General features: G+C 53.3%; 1 protein-coding gene across 2 annotated transcripts in view; it reads left to right on the top strand.

The window, feature by feature from the left end:
* Positions 1 to 1,142: 1,142 nt before the first annotated feature.
* Positions 1,143 to 18,960, top strand: part of KDM6B (lysine demethylase 6B) — a 44,235-nt gene continuing 26,417 nt past the window's right edge. Inside the window, exons 1-7 of one of the 2 annotated variants that reach the window (XM_081167671.1) lie at positions 1,143 to 1,262; positions 2,645 to 2,879; positions 5,169 to 5,261; positions 8,706 to 8,873; positions 9,375 to 9,515; positions 10,559 to 10,885; positions 12,395 to 14,403. In XM_081167671.1, the coding sequence (XP_081023797.1) occupies positions 1,228 to 1,262; positions 2,645 to 2,879; positions 5,169 to 5,261; positions 8,706 to 8,873; positions 9,375 to 9,515; positions 10,559 to 10,885; positions 12,395 to 14,403 (3,008 nt within the window). In that variant the 5' untranslated portion in view covers positions 1,143 to 1,227. The remainder of the gene's footprint in view (positions 1,263 to 2,644; positions 2,880 to 5,168; positions 5,262 to 8,705; positions 8,874 to 9,374; positions 9,516 to 10,558; positions 10,886 to 12,394; positions 14,404 to 18,960) is intronic. The other variant, XM_081167672.1, reaches the window with a different exon arrangement.

Below are 18,960 nucleotides of genomic sequence, written 5' to 3'. Positions count from 1 at the left end.
ATGTCGGTTGGAGTTTAGACATAGCACTGAATGCTCTGAGAGAGGTTTCGCCTCTCCCTCTCTCTTCAGCCCCCTGTGTTTTGGCTTCCACAGCTTCCTCTGCAAAGCAGGAAGGAAAGGGCCCCCGCGTATGACTTCCCACCCCCACCCCCCATCTTTCAAATAGTTTAGGCGCCCCACCTGCCCTCTGGAACTCCCTGCCTGTTAACTCCAGGCAGACTCCTTCCCTGTGCTCTTTGTGGCATCTGCTGAAAATACGTCCCAGGTGTTTAGGAGGCGGACACGAATTTGAATCTGCTTTTAGTTTTTCCTTTTTTGAACACTCTTTAATTTTTTTTACTGGTCATTTTCCTGATCTGTTCTCTTCGTGAACTGCTTTGCAACCAGGTGGTTCAGAAAATCCATCAAATAAGTAAATAATGCCAGTCAAGGAGACTTCGGCTCCCAGGCCTGTCCTTGGAGCTGCGATTCAGCCCCAGAGTGCATTCAATGAACTACGAATCAGGGAGCCTATAAGCATGTGCAGAGTGCAGTCCCGTCCCCTCCGCACTCCTGCTCCAAAGAGTAGCTGCAGCTGGCCTTGAGCACTGACAAGCCTGGCTTGTGTCGTGGCTGACCTCTCTTTTACACACCTAGAATGGTGCTTTATACAAAACCAGGCCATTGCTTCATGTAGCTCAGTAGTCCCTACACTGGCTGGCAGCAGCGGCACTTCAGGGTTTCAGGAAGGGGACATGCCCAGCCCTCCCTGGATATGCCATGGGGGGGTTGGAATTGAACCCGGGCCCTTCTGCATGGAAAGCAGCTCTTCTCCCGCTCAGCCACTACACCAGCCCTTGTCCCCTTACTTGATTTAGCTGCAATTCTGGCATTGCGGGAGTAGGGCTAATGACCAATTCGTCTTGCTTGTTTCCCATACTCTGTGCATTAGTATAGAGACAAATGAGACCATGGAGGTTTTTCAGCAGAGGTTGGATGGCCAACTGTCATGGATACTTTATCACTACTACTACTACTAGTATACCCCCCATACCCATAGATCTCAGGGCAGTTCACAACATAAGTCGAGATTCTTGCATTACAGGGGGTTGGACTAGATGACCCTTGGGGTCCCTTCCAACGCCAACATTCTGACCTTTCTCTCCCCTCCTGCCTCTGCCCAGGTGCTCTGCCAGTGTCGGCCAGCCTCAGCTGCCCCCGCACCTGCCGCCCAACCATGGCTCTAACATGGGGCAACACAACAAGGGCTACTTCCCCCCGGGGTAAGTGCTCCCAGAGGGCATTTTGCCAACTTCAGCAGCTACGGGAGGGATTGTGGTGGCACATCCTTCCAGCTCCCAGCCCCCAACCCTGTACATTGGTGGGGGGGGGGAGAGGTTGAACGGGGGGGGGGCTGTCCAGACCCTGAGCACCGTACTTTCTGGACGCAGGGCCTCAGGCTACCCCAAAGCCATTTCCCCAAGCTTTCCCCCTATTCCTCGAGAGTCTTGGGTGCTGGGGCTTTGCTGCTGTGAACTTCACTCCCATTGCATAGCACCAAGAAGCCAGTTTTCCCAGAATCCCCCTCTCTAAACCCCGGCCCCTAGGACTGGGGTCCCCAACCTGCTGGTATCTGGACGTTTTGGAGCACAGTTTTACCTTGGTACTCGGACGTGTTTTGGCTCCCGGACGCCGAAAACCCGGAAGTAAGTGTTCTGGCTTTTGGACGTTTTTCGGAAGCCAAACGTCTGACGCGGCTTCCGATTGAGTGCAGGAAGCTCCTGCAGCCAATCGGAAGCCGCACCTTGGTTCTCGAACGGTTTCGGGAGTCGGACGGAATCCCGGAACAGATTAAGTTCGGCAGCCAAGGTTCCACTGTACTGTTTAGGGGAGTTTTTAATGTTTGATGTGTTATCATGTTTTTAATATTCTGTTGGGAGCTGCCCAGAGTGGCTGGGGAAACCCAGCCAGATGGGAGGGGTATAAATAATTTATTATTATTATTATTATTATTATTATTATTATTATTATTATTATTGCCACCACCAACCCTCTGCTGGCTGGGGCTGATGGGAGCTGGAGTCCAAAAGATCTGGAGGGCAGCAGGCTAGGAAAGACCTTACCAGGGGCCCCAGCGTCATAGCTGTCAACCGTCCCTTATTTGGTGGGAAAGTCCCTTATCCCAGCGCCGTGTCCCGCTGCTTTCCCTTATTGATGATGTCCCTTAAATTCCCCAGGTTTCAAAGGAAGCAGCTCCTCTCCCTCCCTCCCTCCCTGCCGGCCAGGGAGGAGGGAGGCTCCAACTGTGTTGCTTGGCTGCGTTGCTCACCCAATAAGGAGTCTGAGAACGACTGGGGGGTGGAGCTTGCATGCCTTGTGCCAATCAAATCAGCCGCGTTTCCTGGGGACTCGCCTTTGCTCAGCGCTTCCCAGCGGAGAGGGGCGGTGGTTTCCCTTGCTGCATCCCCTTTGCCGGGTTGCTGCGCTGTGGGAACCACCGCTTGAGGCCTTGTTTGGCAGCTGGTTGACTAAAATCCCTTATTTTGGCTGCTGATTCCTTATTTTCAAGGCTGCTGGTCCCTTATTTTCAAATCTGTAAGTTGACAGCTATGCCCAGCGTTCCTTACTGCCTCTCCCCATCACTGATGCCTCTCCCTTTCCCCAGGAACCTGGCCCCGCGGCCCCTGCACGGGAAGCTGGAGGCCATCCACGGCTGCGTCCAGGCCCTGCTCCGGGATCCAGGGCAGCCTCAGCTCTGGGAGCAGCTGGGTGAGATCTACGAGTCGGAGCAGGATTGCGAGGAGGCTGTGCGCTGCTACCAGAATGCCACCCGGTACCCGCGAGACTACGATTACGGGAGCTACGGAGAGATGCACGCTCGGATCGGACGACTGCAGCAGGTAGGGGAATAAATATAATATTCAATTTCAGCCCCCATCGGCCTTCTTGCGGGGAGGAATGACAGGGCTGAGGCAGCCCATCTTGTTTCGTATTTAATTTGCACACCACCTTTCTATGTTGTGGCACGCAAGGCAGTTTGCAAGCCGTTGAAGCGACAAAATATCTTCTCCTTCTTTGGCGATCCTTCGTAGCCTTGTCTCCCATGAACACGGTCTTAACAGTGAGTCCGTAAGTGACTGTGGAGGCCAATTCTGGATTCACACGTCCTTCCACAGTGGGGACATTGGTTTCCGGACAGGAGTTGATCACGGTGTGGATTTGCCAAGTGTGCCTTCCTCTTAGCACGTTTCTCCCTTGCGTCCTGAGTTCGAGCGTCTTCAAAGCCCACGACATCTTTGGTAAAGGCTGTTCTCCAACTGGAGCGCTCGCAGGCCAGTGTTTCCCAGTTGTCGACCAAAATGTGTGCCACAAAGCTCACACGACCTAGAACAATGCAAATAAGCCACGATAAAATAATAATAATAATGACTTGGTAATAAACAGCTTAGGGACGCGGGTGGCGCTGTGGGTTAAACCACAGAGCCTAGGACTTGCCGATCAGAAGGTCGGCGGTTCAAATCCCCACGACAGGGTGAGCTCCTGTTGCTCTGTCCCTGCTCCTGCCAACCAGTTCGAAGGCACATCAAAGTGCAAGTAGATAAATAGGTACCACTCCGGTGGGAAGGTAAACAGCATTTCCGTGCGCTGCTCTGGTTCGCCAGAAGTGGCTTAGTCATGGTGGCCACATGACCTGGAAGCTGTCTGCGGATAAACGCCGGCTCCCTCGGCCAATAAAGCGAGATGAGCGCTGCGACCCCAGAGTCGGTCATGACTGGACCTAATGGTCAGGGGTCCCTTTACCTTTAATAAACAGCTTGAGTCAAATTAAAGTACTAGGTTCAATAGTCTGTTTATCACATTGCACAATAAAATTAGCAGATTATTAGCAGACGGAGCAGAAATTCACTCCCAGCGAATCATTGGTAGGAAATATTCCGTAAAAGTAACAGGAGAGTCACCGTACATGAAAATACCGCAATCAGTAGACGGTTGAACTGGGCAATTGAGTCCCCTGACTTATGAAATTACAAAATGCACTAGCATAACTGATTCCCTGGTGCAAATCTGTGGTATTTCTCTATCTTATTCTGAATCTGTAATATTTAATTTAATAATAATAAAATTTTTTTATACCCCGCCCTCCCCAGCCAAGACCAGGCTCAGGGTGGCTAACAACCAATAATAAAAACAAGTTGATTGAAATGCAACTTAAAAAAACAAATTTAAAATACAACATTAAAACATTAAAGCATTAAAATTAAAAAGCAGCCTCGTCACAGGAGGAGAAAGGAAAAAAGAAAGAGGGGGAGGGATTCAAGTTGATTCCAAGCCAAAGGCCAGGCGGAACAACTTCCAGGCGGAAGTTAGATCCCGCAGGGACCTGGTCTCATGAGACAGAGTGTTCCACCAGGCCGGGGCCAGTGTTGAGAAGGCCCTGGCTCTGGTTGAGGCTAATCTGACTTCCTTAGGTCCTCCGTGGGGCATTAGTATTTATTTTATTGCCTCCATGTCTCACTTTTTTTTTTAACCAAGGAGTTCAAGGTGGGCATGCCCATTTTTCTTCCTATCTCCATTAATCCCCTGTGAGGTAGATTAGGCTGACAGTCAGTGACCAGCCCCCAAATTCACCCCCAGGAGCTTTTCTTGGCCTAGCGAGGTTTTGAACCCTGGCCTCTCTTCTGGGGGGTTAGTCTGACACCCTAACCACTACCATTTCAATCGTTACAAGCACTTTATGTGGGGATTGGGCCTTCTGGCAGTTCCCTCACTGCGAGAAGCCAAGTTACAGGGAACCAGGCAGAGGGCCTTCTTGGTGGTGGCACCTGCCCTGTGGAACGCCCTCCCACCAGATGTCAAGGAAAATAAACAACGATCTGACTTTTAGAAGACATCTGAAGGCAGCCCTGTTTAGGGAACCTTTTAATGTTTAATAGGTTATTGTATTTTAGTGTTTTGTTGTTTGCCGCCCAGAGTGGCTGGGGAAACCCAGCCAGATGAGCGGGGTATAAATAAATAAATTATTATTATTATTATTATTATTATTATTATTATTATTATTATTAACACTTGGAATTAATTTTGATTGTTTCCTGTATGATTCCTTGCACACATCCCTTGCTTTAACTGGTTTTATTTGCTTTATAACCGTACGTTTCGTCCTTTTCGGCTCTCCCCGTGACTTTTCCCAGGCTCAGCTGTGGAACTATCACTCGGGGTCGTCTCACCACCGACCGAAAGCATTGCCCCCCCTGCAACAAGTCTGGAACCTCCTGCACCTTGAGGTGAGTGGTGGCCAATGAGGGACTCTCACCTCCCCCCCCAAAAAAAAAAATTCCCCTCCCTGCCTCTCCTCAGCATCTCCTCGACTGCTTTGCCCCTCATTCTCGAGGGAAAACCTGTGATGCTGTGGATGTCGGTGGACGGCAGCTCCCTGTCAGTTGCACCATTCGACGTTCTGAATTTAACAGTGTGTGTCTCTTCTGTTGCAGCAAGAGTAATAACTTCATGCTGCATTTTAATGTTTTAATATTGTATTTAACCTTGCTTTTTAAGTTGTATTTCAATCAACTTGTTTTTATTATTGGTTGTTAGCCGCCCTGAGCCCGGCCTCAGCTGGGGAGGGCGGGGTATAAATAAAATTTATTATTATTATTACTACCGTATTTTTTGCTCTGTAAGACTCACTTTTTTCCTCCTAATAAGTAAGGGGAAATGTGTGTGCGTCTTATGGAGCGAATGCAGGCTGCGCAGCTATCCCAGAAGCCAGAACAGCAAGAGGGATTGCTGCTTTCACTGCGCAGCGATCCCTCTTGCTGTTCTGGCTTCTGAGATTCAGAATATATTTGTTTGTTTGTTTTCCTCCTCCAAAAACTAGGTGCGTCTTGTGGTCTGGTGCATCTTATAGAGCGAAAAATACGGTATTATTATTATTATAACTTCAAAAGCCTTAAAATGGGCTGGGCCCAAGTTACATGCAAACCTGCCCCTGGCATTGAGATCCACCTCAGAGTTCTGCTTATGCACCCACATACATCAGCCTGGTTGACGTGGTTGTTGTTGTTGTTGTTGTTGTTGTTGTTGTTATTATTATTATACTGCCCTTCATCCGTAGAACTCAGGGCCGTGCAGAGTATAAAAATATAAGGCAAAAAGCACGAAATGCATGATAAAAACAAGAACAAGAACAAACGGATAACCCCATTGTCAGGGAACTGACATCAGAGGCACGGGAGAAGGAGAGGGTCTATGATTCTGCAGGGGAAGGTCCCAGCGCTAGAGGGAGACTCAGCCGGGAAGAAGGGGAAGAGAATGAGTGTAACACCAGGGATCTAGGAGAGCAACGGGACAGGGAGGTGCAGGGGCTCCAGGACTCTTCGTTGGAAGTTAGCGAGGAGAGCCAAGCACCCCGCTGCCCACGCCCACCCTGCGCAGGAGACTCCCGCGCAGTGAGAGGCGGAGACGATTGGGCGTCAAACAGCTCTTACGTTGGCAACGCCTTAAGAAACGCCCACAGACAGTTTCTACGAGTGACTAAGGGCAGCCACGCTGAGATGGGCTGTGCAGTCCGGAGGGTTTCACCAGGCAATCCGATGCTCAAACGGAGCAGGATTACGCACGAGTAACTCCCAACCACTACACCCATCTCCCACAACACATTTTAAAGGTTATCAAATGTTAAATCAGCCCAAAAGGCCTGATTGAATAGGAACGTTTTCACCGGGCAACTAAAGTTGTGTGATTCATTCTGCACTGTTCAAGATTTCTTTCTCCTTTTCGGGTTTTACAGATTATGATATTCCCCGCCCCCTCCACATATTAAAAAACAACAACAATCTTTATGTAAGGTGAAATACATGAAGCGTCACTTATGTTGTTTGCTTTCTGTAAAAACCTCAACATGTTGGGAGATGTGGATTCAGCCTGATAGGGAAGCTATCTTAATTCATTAGCATAGATAAGATAACAGAGTGTGAATTGGGTCACTTTCCCCTCTTGTCACATCTTTGGAATAATCTGAGGTAATCTGTCACAAACAATTTGGAACCTGCTTATTTTTATAGCATAAGAGTTATATACCGCTTAATTGTAGAAAAAAAGAAAAACTTCAAGGCGGTTTAACAAGAAAATAAAAAAATAAAATTTTCAGTAAAAGCAGAAAAAAGCCAACTATTTGAAAACTTCAGATGATGAAATAAGCAATAAGATAAGAACAAATCAACAGCTCCACCGTTCTCTCGTTCCCCATTTCACCATCGTTGAGCTAATTTTTGGGGAACAACTTGGAAGCCTCGTTATCACTTCCTGTATTCGCCAGAGCAAGGGGGAGCTGGTGGGGAGTTATGTTGAAGCCATTGCCAACCCTTCAGTGGCTGTGGATCACCTCCTGCCTCTTTAAAATAGAATCACGAGATGAAGGTGATGGACTATATGGAATTGGCAGAAATGACTGGCAAAATCCGAGACCAGGGAGAAGAAATGGTGGAGGAAGATTGGAAGAAATTTAAAGACTATTTGCAGAAATACTGTAAAATTAATGAATGTTAAAATGATGTTGGACTGAAAAGAAGTGGTTTTGGTAATAAGGTTAATAAGAATAGGTAAATACAGATAGTTATACGGATGAAAATATATAGTTATAATGGATTAAGACACAGAGTAAAGATGAATGAAAGAGGGTAAGGATTTGCTGAAAAGACTTCGAAAACGGGAATACAAAAGGGGAGGTGTGAGGAGGTCAAGGAAATAAGCAAATGAGCTTAAAGATACTGAAAAATGGATTTATTCTTTTTAAAAAATATTTTTTCCCTCTTCTTTTTTCTATTTGTTAGTTATCTGGTTTTTGTATTTTGTATCATCTTCTTTTTTTCCCCCCGCCTTCTTTCTAGGTTGCTTTTTTGTTAACTTTTTCGCTAGCTTGTGTTTGTTAGTTTTTGTTCTCTTTATGTGTAATTTTTTGCATAATTTCAGTAAATATTTTATATTAAAAAAAAATAGAATCACGAGACTGTCGAGTTGGAAGGGACCCCGAGGGACATCTAGTCCAATCCGCTCCACTACAGGAATCTTTTGCCCAACGTGGGGCTCGAACCCACAGCCCAGAGATTTAAGGCTCTCATGCTTTACCGGCTGAGCTGCCCCTGCTGCCGCCATCATAGAATCATAGAATCATAGAATCCTAGAGTTGGAAGAGACCACAAGGGCCATCGAGTCCAGCCCCCTGTCAAGCAGGAAACACCATCAGAGCACTCCTGACATATGGTTGTCAAGCCTCTGCTTAAAGACCTCCAAAGTAGGAGACTCCACCACACTCCTTGGCAGCAAATTCCACTGTCGAACAGCTCTTACTGTCAGGAAGTTCTTCCTAATGTTTAGGTGGAATCTTCTTTCTTGTAGTTTGGATCCATTGCTCCGTGTCCTCTTCTCTGGAGCAGCAGAAAACAACCTTTCTCCCTCCTCTATGTGACATCCTTTTATATATTTGAACATGGCTATCATATCACCCCTTAACCTCCTCTTCTCCAGGCTAAACATGCCCAGCTCCCTTAGCCGTTCCTCATAAGGCATCGTTTCCAGGCCTTTGACCATTTTGGTTGCCCTCCTCTGGACACGCTCCAGTTGGTCAGTGTCCTTCTTGAAGTGTGGTGCCCAGAATTGTGCCTTCGCGTTTAACGAAAATAACCCGTTGCAAATCCCTCTTTCCTCCCCGATTCTCCCCAAATTCCCAGAAGAGGAACTTCTCTGCCAAGCGCAACCCCCAGCTGAAGAGGCCTGGGCCGCCCATGGAGCCCCCCGTGGTCCAGCCGATTGCCCCGGTCCAGCACCCGCCACACCCGGGGCACGGGGAGGACATGCCCGCCCCCATGAAGAGGCGAAGGAGCACCAGTCCTGACCAGGTACAGCGGGTGGGGCTGGGAACCCTGGGTGCAAAAGGGACCGCCGCAAACCAGACCCACTGCCACGCTCCCACCGCTCTGCTTGCTTGCGCCGCGGGGCCAGCCCCAATCCTGCCCCACGCACGCTCTCTCGCTTGGCACTGGCCTGGCTGCCCTCGCTTCGCTGCCCCGGCTCTTGCGAGACGCCCTGGCGCCACTCGCAGGGCTCGCTGCTCAACGCTTTGCTCTGGGGGGGGCTGCCATTTTCTTGCATGAGCCGTTGCGGGGTGGGGGTGCTGTTTGAAGTTTCCTGGGGGGGACACTTCCCTGACCCATTTTGGTTGGCCGCTCAGGTTTATTTCGCCGTACGAAGGTGGGATTTGGGGAAGGGGTTTGCCTCTTGCTGTTGGGCGCTGTGACCATCTCCCTCCGTTTCTCTCTCCTTCCCCCTCTGCTTTTTCTGTCTCGCTGTCTCCCCCCTTCCTCTCTCCCCCTGCAAATCTCCACTCCTGGCGCACGCAGAATGGTAACGGGGTGTGCCAGCACCCGCCAGCTGTCCCTGGCAACCCCCACTACCAGCTGCCCAAGCCGGGATTATGGAACCCCCTCCACGGAGACTCGTGGGGGCAGGAGCGCAAGAACGTCGCTGCCCCAGAGAGACAAGTAAGGCTGCCCCCCCCATCCCTGCATCCACCCCCTGCCCATGGACATCGGTCTGGCCTCTTTCACCACCGGGCAGGCGGAAACGCCCTCCCCCCCGGTCAAAAATCTGGCTACCCTTGTTGTACCCTCGTAGCAAACCTTTGCGATAATTAATGTCATTTAGTTTTTATCAGATAACCAATGGCGTCCAAGGGGCAATTGACCCCCTCCCCGCCGCTGTTTTGCCATCCTTGCTTTTGTATTCATGGGTGATGTCAATGTTTTGGGTATTTGCATATCCTAGAATCGTCTGCCTTTAAATTTAAAAAACCCCCACAAGTTTCTAGCTCTCGTGATTTTCCCTTGCAGAGGGAAGGGAAGGGAGGCTGGCTGGCTGGCTTGCTTGCTTGAGGGGGGCTTCAACACTTTGCTGTGCCTGCTCCATTCCCCCTCGCGGCGCTCTCGAATTCAGATCTGTCTGGGTTTGGGTTGCATGGGGGTGGGGGGCCCTGGGAAGCGGGTGGGGTGGGGTATCATCTTAACTGTTCCCACCCACCTCAGAGATGTGCCCTCAACTCTGCCTCCAGTTCATTCAGAAATGCAAGAGTCCGAATGGTTACGTATCGGAAGGAAAAATTGGCCATTCCCAAACTGGTGCCCTCTGGAGGTGTTGGACTACAACACCTATCAGTCCCTAGCCAGTGTGGCTGTTTTGAACTACAATTCCCATCAGCCCTCAGCCAATATGGCTGCTTTGGACTACAATTCCCATCAGTCCTCAGCCAGTATGGCTGCTTTGGACTACAATTCCCATCAGTCCTCAGCCAGTATGACCATTTGGACTACAGTCCCCATCAGTCCTCAGCCAGTATGGCCATTTTAGACTCCAACTCCCATCAGCCCCAGGGGGTTACTGGCTGGGGCTCAATCTAAAGGGCACCATGTTGGGAAAGGCTGATTTATGCATTATGTGAAGAACACCTGCGTTTCACAGAGTTAGGTGTTTTTTTCCTGTTTTGGGGCCCCTCTCCTGACTTTCCTTGTCTTCCCCCTGTTCTCTTTAGGAGCAGAGGAACTCGGTGGCCCACCCCTTCCCCTACCCCTGCCCCGCCTACGGCTCCCACCCGCCCCCTCACCGCCTGCCGGCCATGGCCCCCAGCCCCCGCACCCCTCCAGCACACCGGCCCCCTCTTGACAGCCATGGCTGCCTGGCCCGGCCCAACGGAAGTGACCTTAGAGACGGCAGAGCCCCCCGGGTGCGGTCAGACTCCACCGCCACACCAGCAGCAACCACCGCCTGCGTGCCTTACGTCCCGCGCCCAAACCCCGGAGGAGGAGCCACGGCCACCAGCAAGACCACCTCGCGGGGGCCACCGAACCCTGACTGCCTTGTGAGTGGGGGCGAGGGGGGCTCTTGCGGGGGTCCGGGAATCGGAGCAAGTGTCAGAAGGCCTCGGGCGCCGGCTCCCGGAACTGGCATTGCTAGTTCAGTTTCGCCCACTTTTGTCAAATCAATTAAAACAGCCCCAATTGCATTTTGAGTAAACGTGCAATTGGTTGTTGCCGTTTTGGATTTCATTATCCGTTTGTTTCATGAAATTTAGGCAGCGCTCTGTCGTAAGGACAGGGAAAAGACGTAAGGAAAAGGGACGTGGGTGGTGCTGTGGGTTAAACCACAGAGCCTAGGACTTGCCGATCAGAAGGTTGGCGGTTCGAATCCCCACGACAGTGTGAGCTCCCATTACTCGGTCCCTGCTCCTGCCCACCTAGCAGTTCGAAAACACATCAAAGTGCAAGTAGATAAATAGGCACCGCTCCGGTGGGAAGGTAAACGGTGCTTCCGTGCGCTGCTCTGGTTCGCCAGAAGCGGCTTAGTCATGCTGGCCACATGACCCGGAAGCTGTACGCCAGCTCCCTCGGCCAATAAAGCAAGATGAGTGCCGCAACCCCAGAGTCGGCCACGACTGGACCTAATGGTCAGGGGTCCCTTTACCTTTACCTTTACCTGTCGTAAGGAAAGAAATCTCTCAAGGCGCTTTACAAAAAATATAAAGTGTGCGAGGGAAAATCATGACACTAGTAATAACTCAGTTGGCAGCGCATGAGGCTATTGGGGTCATGCATTCGAATCCCACATTGGGCGAATGATTTCTGCATTGCAGGGATTTGGGTCAGATGACCCTCACGGTTCCTTCCGACGCTACAGTTCTGTGATTCTGAGACATACAAAAGCTAAAATGCTAGAACAGATTAAAATCGCCTCAGCTTTCTAAGCACCCAGGTAGGCTTGTCTAAACAGGGACAAGGTGCCTGCTTGCTATCAATTGGCAGGGAGTTCCAGAGTTTCATACGTGCTGCTGCACTAAACAACCAGGTTCTTATAAACGTGGGACGGGGATTACGTGGCAACAGTTCTGCCGATCGAAGCGGCAAAGTGGCGAAAGGCAGGCTCATAGGAAAACTGGTCGCCCGTTGTTAAGGGGTGTATATACTGATAGTAACACCTTGAACTTTGCCCGGCAGCAAATTGGCAACGGGCGCAGATCCCTGATCACGGGTGACATATGCTGATGAGGCCTCCCTCCTGTCAGCAGTTGTGCTGCAGCTTCCGGATCAAGGGCAGCCCCACAGAGAGGGGGCTGCACCATTTTATTGCGCTATTATCCGAGTGAGTTGCGCCAACAGCTGTTCTGAATAATGCTTTCTATAGGGTAGGGGTCGCCGAGGATGAGTCTAGGGCACGAAGCCTACCTGAGCAGAACGGCAGGACCGAGTCCGTTGGCGGGCGGACAGTGTGTGAACAAGCCTGCTCTCTCGTGGGGTGAAGGAGGGAGCCGTAGGCCTGGGAAGTGGGGAGGACAATCCCTTCTGATTGGCTCTTCTTTCTGTCCATCCCGCAGGGTTCCGACCATTACCAAACGCCGGCATTGGAGCCATCCAGTCCCGCCCAGGAGAACGGGGGCCGCAAAGCCCCCTTGCAGCAGTCGCAGCAGCAGCCGCCACCGCCGCCCCGGCCAGCTCCTTGCCTTGCCCCTCGCAGCCTGCCCTGCTCTCGCATGCCTCCTCCTCCGCCCATCGCCAGGGGGCCTCCACCAGCAGTTGCACGGGCACCCATAGCTCCACAGTGCCCACCACCCCCGCCCCCTCTGCCCCCGCCTCCTCAGCCAGCACCCCCCTTGCCCTGGCTGAAGGGCCCGGCGTTCGGCAGCAAAGGAGGGGAAGCAAAAGCCAGCAGCGACCCCCTGGGGGATATTCTGTTTGGGTGCGGGGAGCTGCCGCCGCGGGGGGACGCTTCCCCTCTCGGGGCCTGCGAGTCGGGGCGCAGCTTCCAGGATTCCAACGCCAGCAGCCAGAACGGGCCCTTCTCACTCCCTGGAGAAGGGGCTGAGGAGAAGGCCAGCCCCCAAAGATCAGCCAGCCCCGAACCCACCCCGGCAGCCGCTGACTACTGGATGCCAGAGAGTACCCAGGAGGAGAAGGGCTCCGGAGGCGCCAGGGCCTCGGCCCCGGAGAGCCCCACGATTACCTCAGGAACCTTTGGGTCTCCGGAGAGCCCCCCTCAGCCGCCAACGCTGCCCCCGCCGCCCCCGCCACTGCCCCGGGCCTCCTATCCAAAGACGCCGGAGCCCTCGGCAGCGCCCCCCGCGGCGGAGCCCGCACACGAAAGGCTCTTTGGCTTTGCCAGCCCCCAGCTGGAGGACCAGTTCGAGGAGCCCCCCGAATTCTCCAAGATCCTCCCGGACGGCCTGGCGAATATCATGAAGATGCTGGACGAGTCGATCCTGCGCGGGGAAGAGGAGCGCGAGGAGAGCTTTCCGCCGCCCCCGCCGCCTGCCCCGCTGCTCCCCAGCCCCCCGCCTTTGGCCAGACCAAAGCCCCCCGCCCCGTCCAACGCCTCCTTCGACTACCCCAAACCACCGGGGCAGGACCCGCCAGAGCCGCCCTGCCTGTACCGCTACGGCAAGCGGGACCCGGAAGAGCGGCCCCAGGCGACTGCCGCCACCGCCGGCGGGGCGGGCAAGTTCCCCCACCACAGCACGGCCTCCCTGCTCAAGTCGTTGGCCAACATGCTGGAAGGGCAGAAGCACTCCTACCGACCCAAGCTGCTGACACCCCCAGGTGCTAAGATCGCTTCTCCAGCCGGCGCCAGCCCGGGGGCCGCGCCCCACTTCTCTACCTCAAGCCAAGGCTGGGCCGCGGGAGCGATGGGGGAGCAGGCGGCCAGCTCTCCGCCCCCACCGCCTGCCCCCCGGCCCATCAAGACGGAGTCAGAGGTGCTGGAGGAAATCAGCCGGGCCTGCGAGACCTTGGTGGAGCGAGCGGAGAGGGAAAAGAGCCCTGCTTCTCCGGCCACGCCGCCCCCCCTCCCACCCCCGCCCCCTCCCGCTCCCCTTTGCTCTCCTGCGACGCTGCCGCCTCCGCCGCCCCCTCCTCCGGCTCCCGCCCAGCGCCCCAAGGACGAGTCCCGGAAGCGGGACCGGGAGCACCGGAGGCACCGCCGTTCCAGCAAGGACGGCTCGCGGCGGCACCGGGAAGGCAAGGCCCACAAAGAGAAGAACCGCCAGATCCTGGGCAGCCTCGACGTGCAGAGCTCGGAGAGCCAGGCGCGGGAGAACGGCGCCAAGCCGCCCCCGCCTCCCCCGGCCGCCCCGCAGCCCGAGCGCCGGCCGCCCCCCAGCAAGAAGGAGGAAGGGGCCGTCGGCACGGGCTCCACGGTGGTGTGCTCGGCCGACCTGCTGAAGCTGCGCTCGTTCACGGAAGGGCCGCCCAAGGAGCTGAAGATCCGGCTGATCAAGGTGGAGAGCGGAGACAAGGAGACGTTCATCGCCTCCGAGGTGGAGGAGCGCAGGATCCCCCTGGGCGAGCTCACCATCAACCATTCGGCGGCCGAAGTGGTGCGGGCCAGCAAGTGAGTGGCTGCCTTGTTTTTTAATTTTATTTATTAAATCTGCATGCCGCTCTCCACCCGTAGATCTTGGGGCAGTTCACAACGTAAAATCGGCAATGTAAAAACCACAAAATGTATAGCAGAAAGATAATAATAATAATTTTTATTTATACACCGCCCTCCCCAGCCAAGGCCAGGCTCAGGGCGGCTAACAAGCAATAATAACAACAAGTTGAATGAATACAACTTAAAAACAAAATTAAAATACAACATTAAAATATTGAAACATGAAAATATTAAAATGTAGCCTCATCGCAGGAGGAGAAAGGAAAAAGAAAAAAAGAAAGATGGGGAAGGAATCAAATTGGCTCCAAGCCAAAGGCCAGGCGGAACAACTCTGTCTTACAGGCCCTGCGGAAGTAAATCAGATCCTGCAGGGCCCTGGTCTCATGAGGCAGAGCGTTCCACCAGGCCGGAGCCAGTGTTGAAAAGGCCCTGGCTCTGGTTGAAGCTAATCTAACTTCCTTAGGGCCCGAGATCTCTAGGGTGTTGCTATTTATGGACCTTGAGGCTCTCCGTGGGGCATACCGGGAGAGGTGATCCGTAGGTGCAGGAGTCCTAGGCCGTGAAGGGCTTTAAAGGTCAAAACCAGCACCTTAAATCTGACCCTGTACTCCACCGGGAGCCAGTGTGGCTGGAAAAGCACTGGGTGAACATGCTCCCATGGCAGAGACCCCGTGAGGAGCCTTGCTGCGGCATTCTGCACCCGCTGGAGTTTCTGGGACAGTTTCAAGGGCAGCCCCGTGTAGAGCGAATTACAGTAGTCAAGCCTGGAGGTGACCGTTGCATGGATCACTGTGAACAACAAACCAATAATCCCTGCTCCCTCTTTCCGTTCTGCTCCTGGTATCAACGCACAGTGCATCAGCGCACTGCTCTGGGGTGTGTCTTGCAGGCTTTTCCGAAATCTCTCGCTCGTGAGCTCCCTAGGCTTCCTGTGTGCTGAGAACGCCTTGCCTTCAAACCGAGGCGGAGAGCTTGGAAGCTCTTTTCCTGCCAGATGACCCAACCGAACCTGGCACAAAAAGAGCTTGTTTTGAACTACAACTCCCAGCAGCCAGTAGGGAATGATGGGAGCTGTTGTCTGGCGTCATCCGGAAGGCTGCAAGTTCCTAGCCACCCAGCTTGAATGAGCACACTTGGACAACACTGTGGTCTAAACCACTGAGCCTCTTGGGCTTGCCGATCAGAAGGTCAGCGGTTCGAATCCCCGCGACGGGGTGAGCTCCCGTTGCTCCGTCCCAGCTCCTGCCAACCTAGCAGTTCGAAAGCACGCCAGTGCAAGTAGATAAATAGGTACCACTCCGGCGGGAAGGTAAATGACGTTTCTGTGCGCTCTGGTTTCTATCACGGTGTCCTGTTGCGCCAGAAGCGGTTTAGATATGCTGGCCACATGAACCGGAAAGCTGTCTGTGGACACACGCCGGCTCCCTTGGCCTGAAAGCGAGATGAGCGCCACAACCCCATAGTTGCCTTTGACTGGACTTAATGGTCCAGGGGTCCTTTACCTTTACTGTTTTTTACTTGGGCAACCAGGAGGGGCTGGATTTCCTGAGTCCCATATGGCCTGGAATCTCTCTTATTCTATCCTGCATTTTTTTAAAAAATAAATAAATTTTGGGGCAGAATTCTGGCTGAGCTGCACTGATTCCCCACCCCCATTGTTTGGGACCTTACATAGCTGCCGCTTGCTAGCTTCCAAAATTATTTTAGGCAGGGCCTACATGCTTAGCACGAATGAGGGCTAGAAGCTTGTCCCTTATTTAAAAGCGAAGCACCTTGGTTGCAAGATGCGCCTGACTCTTTTTTTCCCCCTTGCCGTTTCTCCTGCGACGTGGCAGCGTGTCACATTTTGATGTTGGGAAAAGGCCTTCCTCTTGGGGGGTGGGCCTCCTCTGGTGTGTTCTGCCTCCTTCCTTTTGGGAATGGCCTCTTGCGGTTTCATCCTCAAACTTGCCAAGGTTGTGTGTCCAACTCCAGGACCCTGTGGCCCTGCGGCTGGGGAAAAGATGCCCAGTGGGGTTTGGGAGGTGGGGTGTGTGGCAGGGGGCATTCAGCTAAGGAATGGGTTTGGGTGGGTGTGGGTCAAGCCAGGCATGGCATAGAGGTACACAGGAAGCGTCCTCCTAAAGCAGCGGTTCTCAACCTGTGGTCCCCAGATGTTGTTGGACTACAACTCCCATCATCCCTGAGCTCTGGCCTTGCTAGCTAGGGGCGATGGGAGTTGTAGTTCAACAACATCTGGGGACCCACAGGTTGAGAAAGGCTGTCCTAAAGCATGGGTAGGCAAACTAAGGCCCCGGGGGCCGGATCCGGCCCAATCACCTTCTCAATCCGGCCCGTGGACGGTCCGGGAATCAGTGTGTTTTTATATGAGTAGAACGTGTCCTTTTATTTAAAATGCCTCTCTGGGTTATTTGTGGGGCACAGGAATTCGTTCATTCCCCCCCCCCAAATGTAGTCCGGCCCCCCACAAGGTCTGAGGGTCAGTGGACTGGCCCCCTGCTGAAAAAGTTTGCTGACCCCTGTCCTAAAGTGTCAGACCATTGGCCTACTCTGACTGGCACCAGTGGCTGGGCATCTCTGCCAGCCCTCCCCAGAGACGCCGCTGAGGATTATAATTTTTATTATTCATTCCATTTATATACCGCCCCTTATCCAAAGATCCCAGGGCAGCGTGCAACAGCAAGGACGTAATTCATGCAGTGTAATAACAAAAACACAACACATAGCATGTTAATAAAATAATCACAGTAACAGTGTCCCTCCCACATTGAGCAGGCCGTAGATTTAATGGCTGAAGGCCTGGGTAAAGGGGAACGTTTCCGTCTGGTGCCTAAAGCCCTGTACAGTGGTACCTCGGGTTAAGTACTTAATTCATTCCAGAGGTCCGTTCCTAACCTGAAACTGTTCTTAACCTAAAGCACCACTTTAGCTAATGGGGCCTCCTGCTGCCGCCGCACGATTTCTGTTCTCATCTTGAAGCAAAATTTTTAACCTGAGGTACTATTTCTGGCTAAGGGACGCGGGTGGCGCTGTGGGTTAAACCACAGAGCCTAGGACTTGCCGATCAGAAGGTCAGCGGTTCAAATCCCTGCGACGGGGTGAGCTCCCGTTGCTCGGTCCCAGCTCCTGCCAACCTAGCAGTTCGAAAGCACATCAAAGTGCAAGTAGATAAATAGGTACCGCTCCGGCGGGAAGGTAAACGGCGTTTCCGTGCGCTGCTCTGGTTCTCCAGAAGCGGCTTAGTCATGCTGGCCACGTGACCCGGAAGCTGTACACCGGCTCCCTCGGCCAATAAAGCGAGATGAGCGCCACAACCCCAGAGTTGGCCACGACGGGACCTAATGGTCAGGGGTCCCTTTACCTTTACCTTTACTATTTCTGGGTTAGCGGAGTCTGTAACCTGAAGCGTATGTAACCCGAGGAATCACTGTACAGTCATACCTCGGGTTACGAACACTGCGGGTTGCGCGTTTTTGGGTTGTGGACCGCGCTGAACCCGGAAGTACCGGAATGGGTTACTTCTGGGTTTCGGAGCATGCACAGAAGCGCAAAATGACCTCACGTGCATGCGCAGACACAGCGCTTCAGGCTGAGAACGCTGCGGGTTGCAAACGTGCCTCCCGCACGGATCACGTTTACAACCCAAGATATGACTGTAATGCCTGTGCCAGGTGAGCCTTTCTGGGCCGAGGAGCCACCGCAGAAAAGGCCCTGTTCTCGTGTTGCCACCCTCTGGACCTCTCGTGCAGGGGGAACACAAAGAAGGGGCTTGCATGATGATCTCGGGGTCCGGGTCGGTCCGTATGGGTCCTTGCAGTATTGCGGTCCTGACCCATGTCAGGCTATACGACACCAGCACTTTGAATTGGGCCCGGAAACTTAATCGGCAGCCGGACCGGGATTGCACCTGGAATTTTCCGCCTGCGAGGCAGACGCTCTGCCAACTGGGCTGCAACCCTGCCCCTAAGATACCTGGAAGACCTGTTCCTTTAAACCTGCCCAGCCCTAGAGCACTTGCAAATCAGGGCACGCCCCGGGCAGTTTTTAAGAGCACACCTGGCGTGCAGCAGAGAGGGGAGCGGCGCTCAGCGTCTCCACTCCTCCCTCCTCCCTCTGTCTCCCGCACCCCTCCGCTTCCCCCACGCTGGGCTCAATTGCCGGGGGTGGTGGGGGTCCTTGGAGAAAGGGCCGGGTACAGACTGAACGAGCAGACCAATTTGCAGCATGGCTCGAGAGCTCGGAAGCCCTTTCAAAACTCTTTCAAAACTCTTGGCAGCGTGGTTGGTTTGGAGCGAAGGTGGCTGCAGATATCCCGGTTGCAGATATCCGCATCACGAATGGGAGGGGTATATTGTCTCTCTGGGGCAGAGGGAGCCCTATGGGAGACTGGAGGAGGAGGGAGGAGGAGGAGTAAGGCAGACCTGATAACGGAGGCAGCTGTGCGGAATGGAGGGTGTCGGAGCGCGTTGCGTGCCGGACGGCTTCCCCGAAAAGTTCTGTTCCCGGAGGGCT

Source organism: Podarcis bocagei (genome assembly GCF_964188305.1).
Source record: "Podarcis bocagei genome assembly, chromosome: 13".
NCBI classification, from domain to species: Eukaryota; Metazoa; Chordata; class Lepidosauria; order Squamata; family Lacertidae; genus Podarcis; species Podarcis bocagei.
The sequence above is the reverse complement of the archived record's forward strand: the minus strand, read 5'-3'. Positions and strand labels throughout refer to the sequence as shown.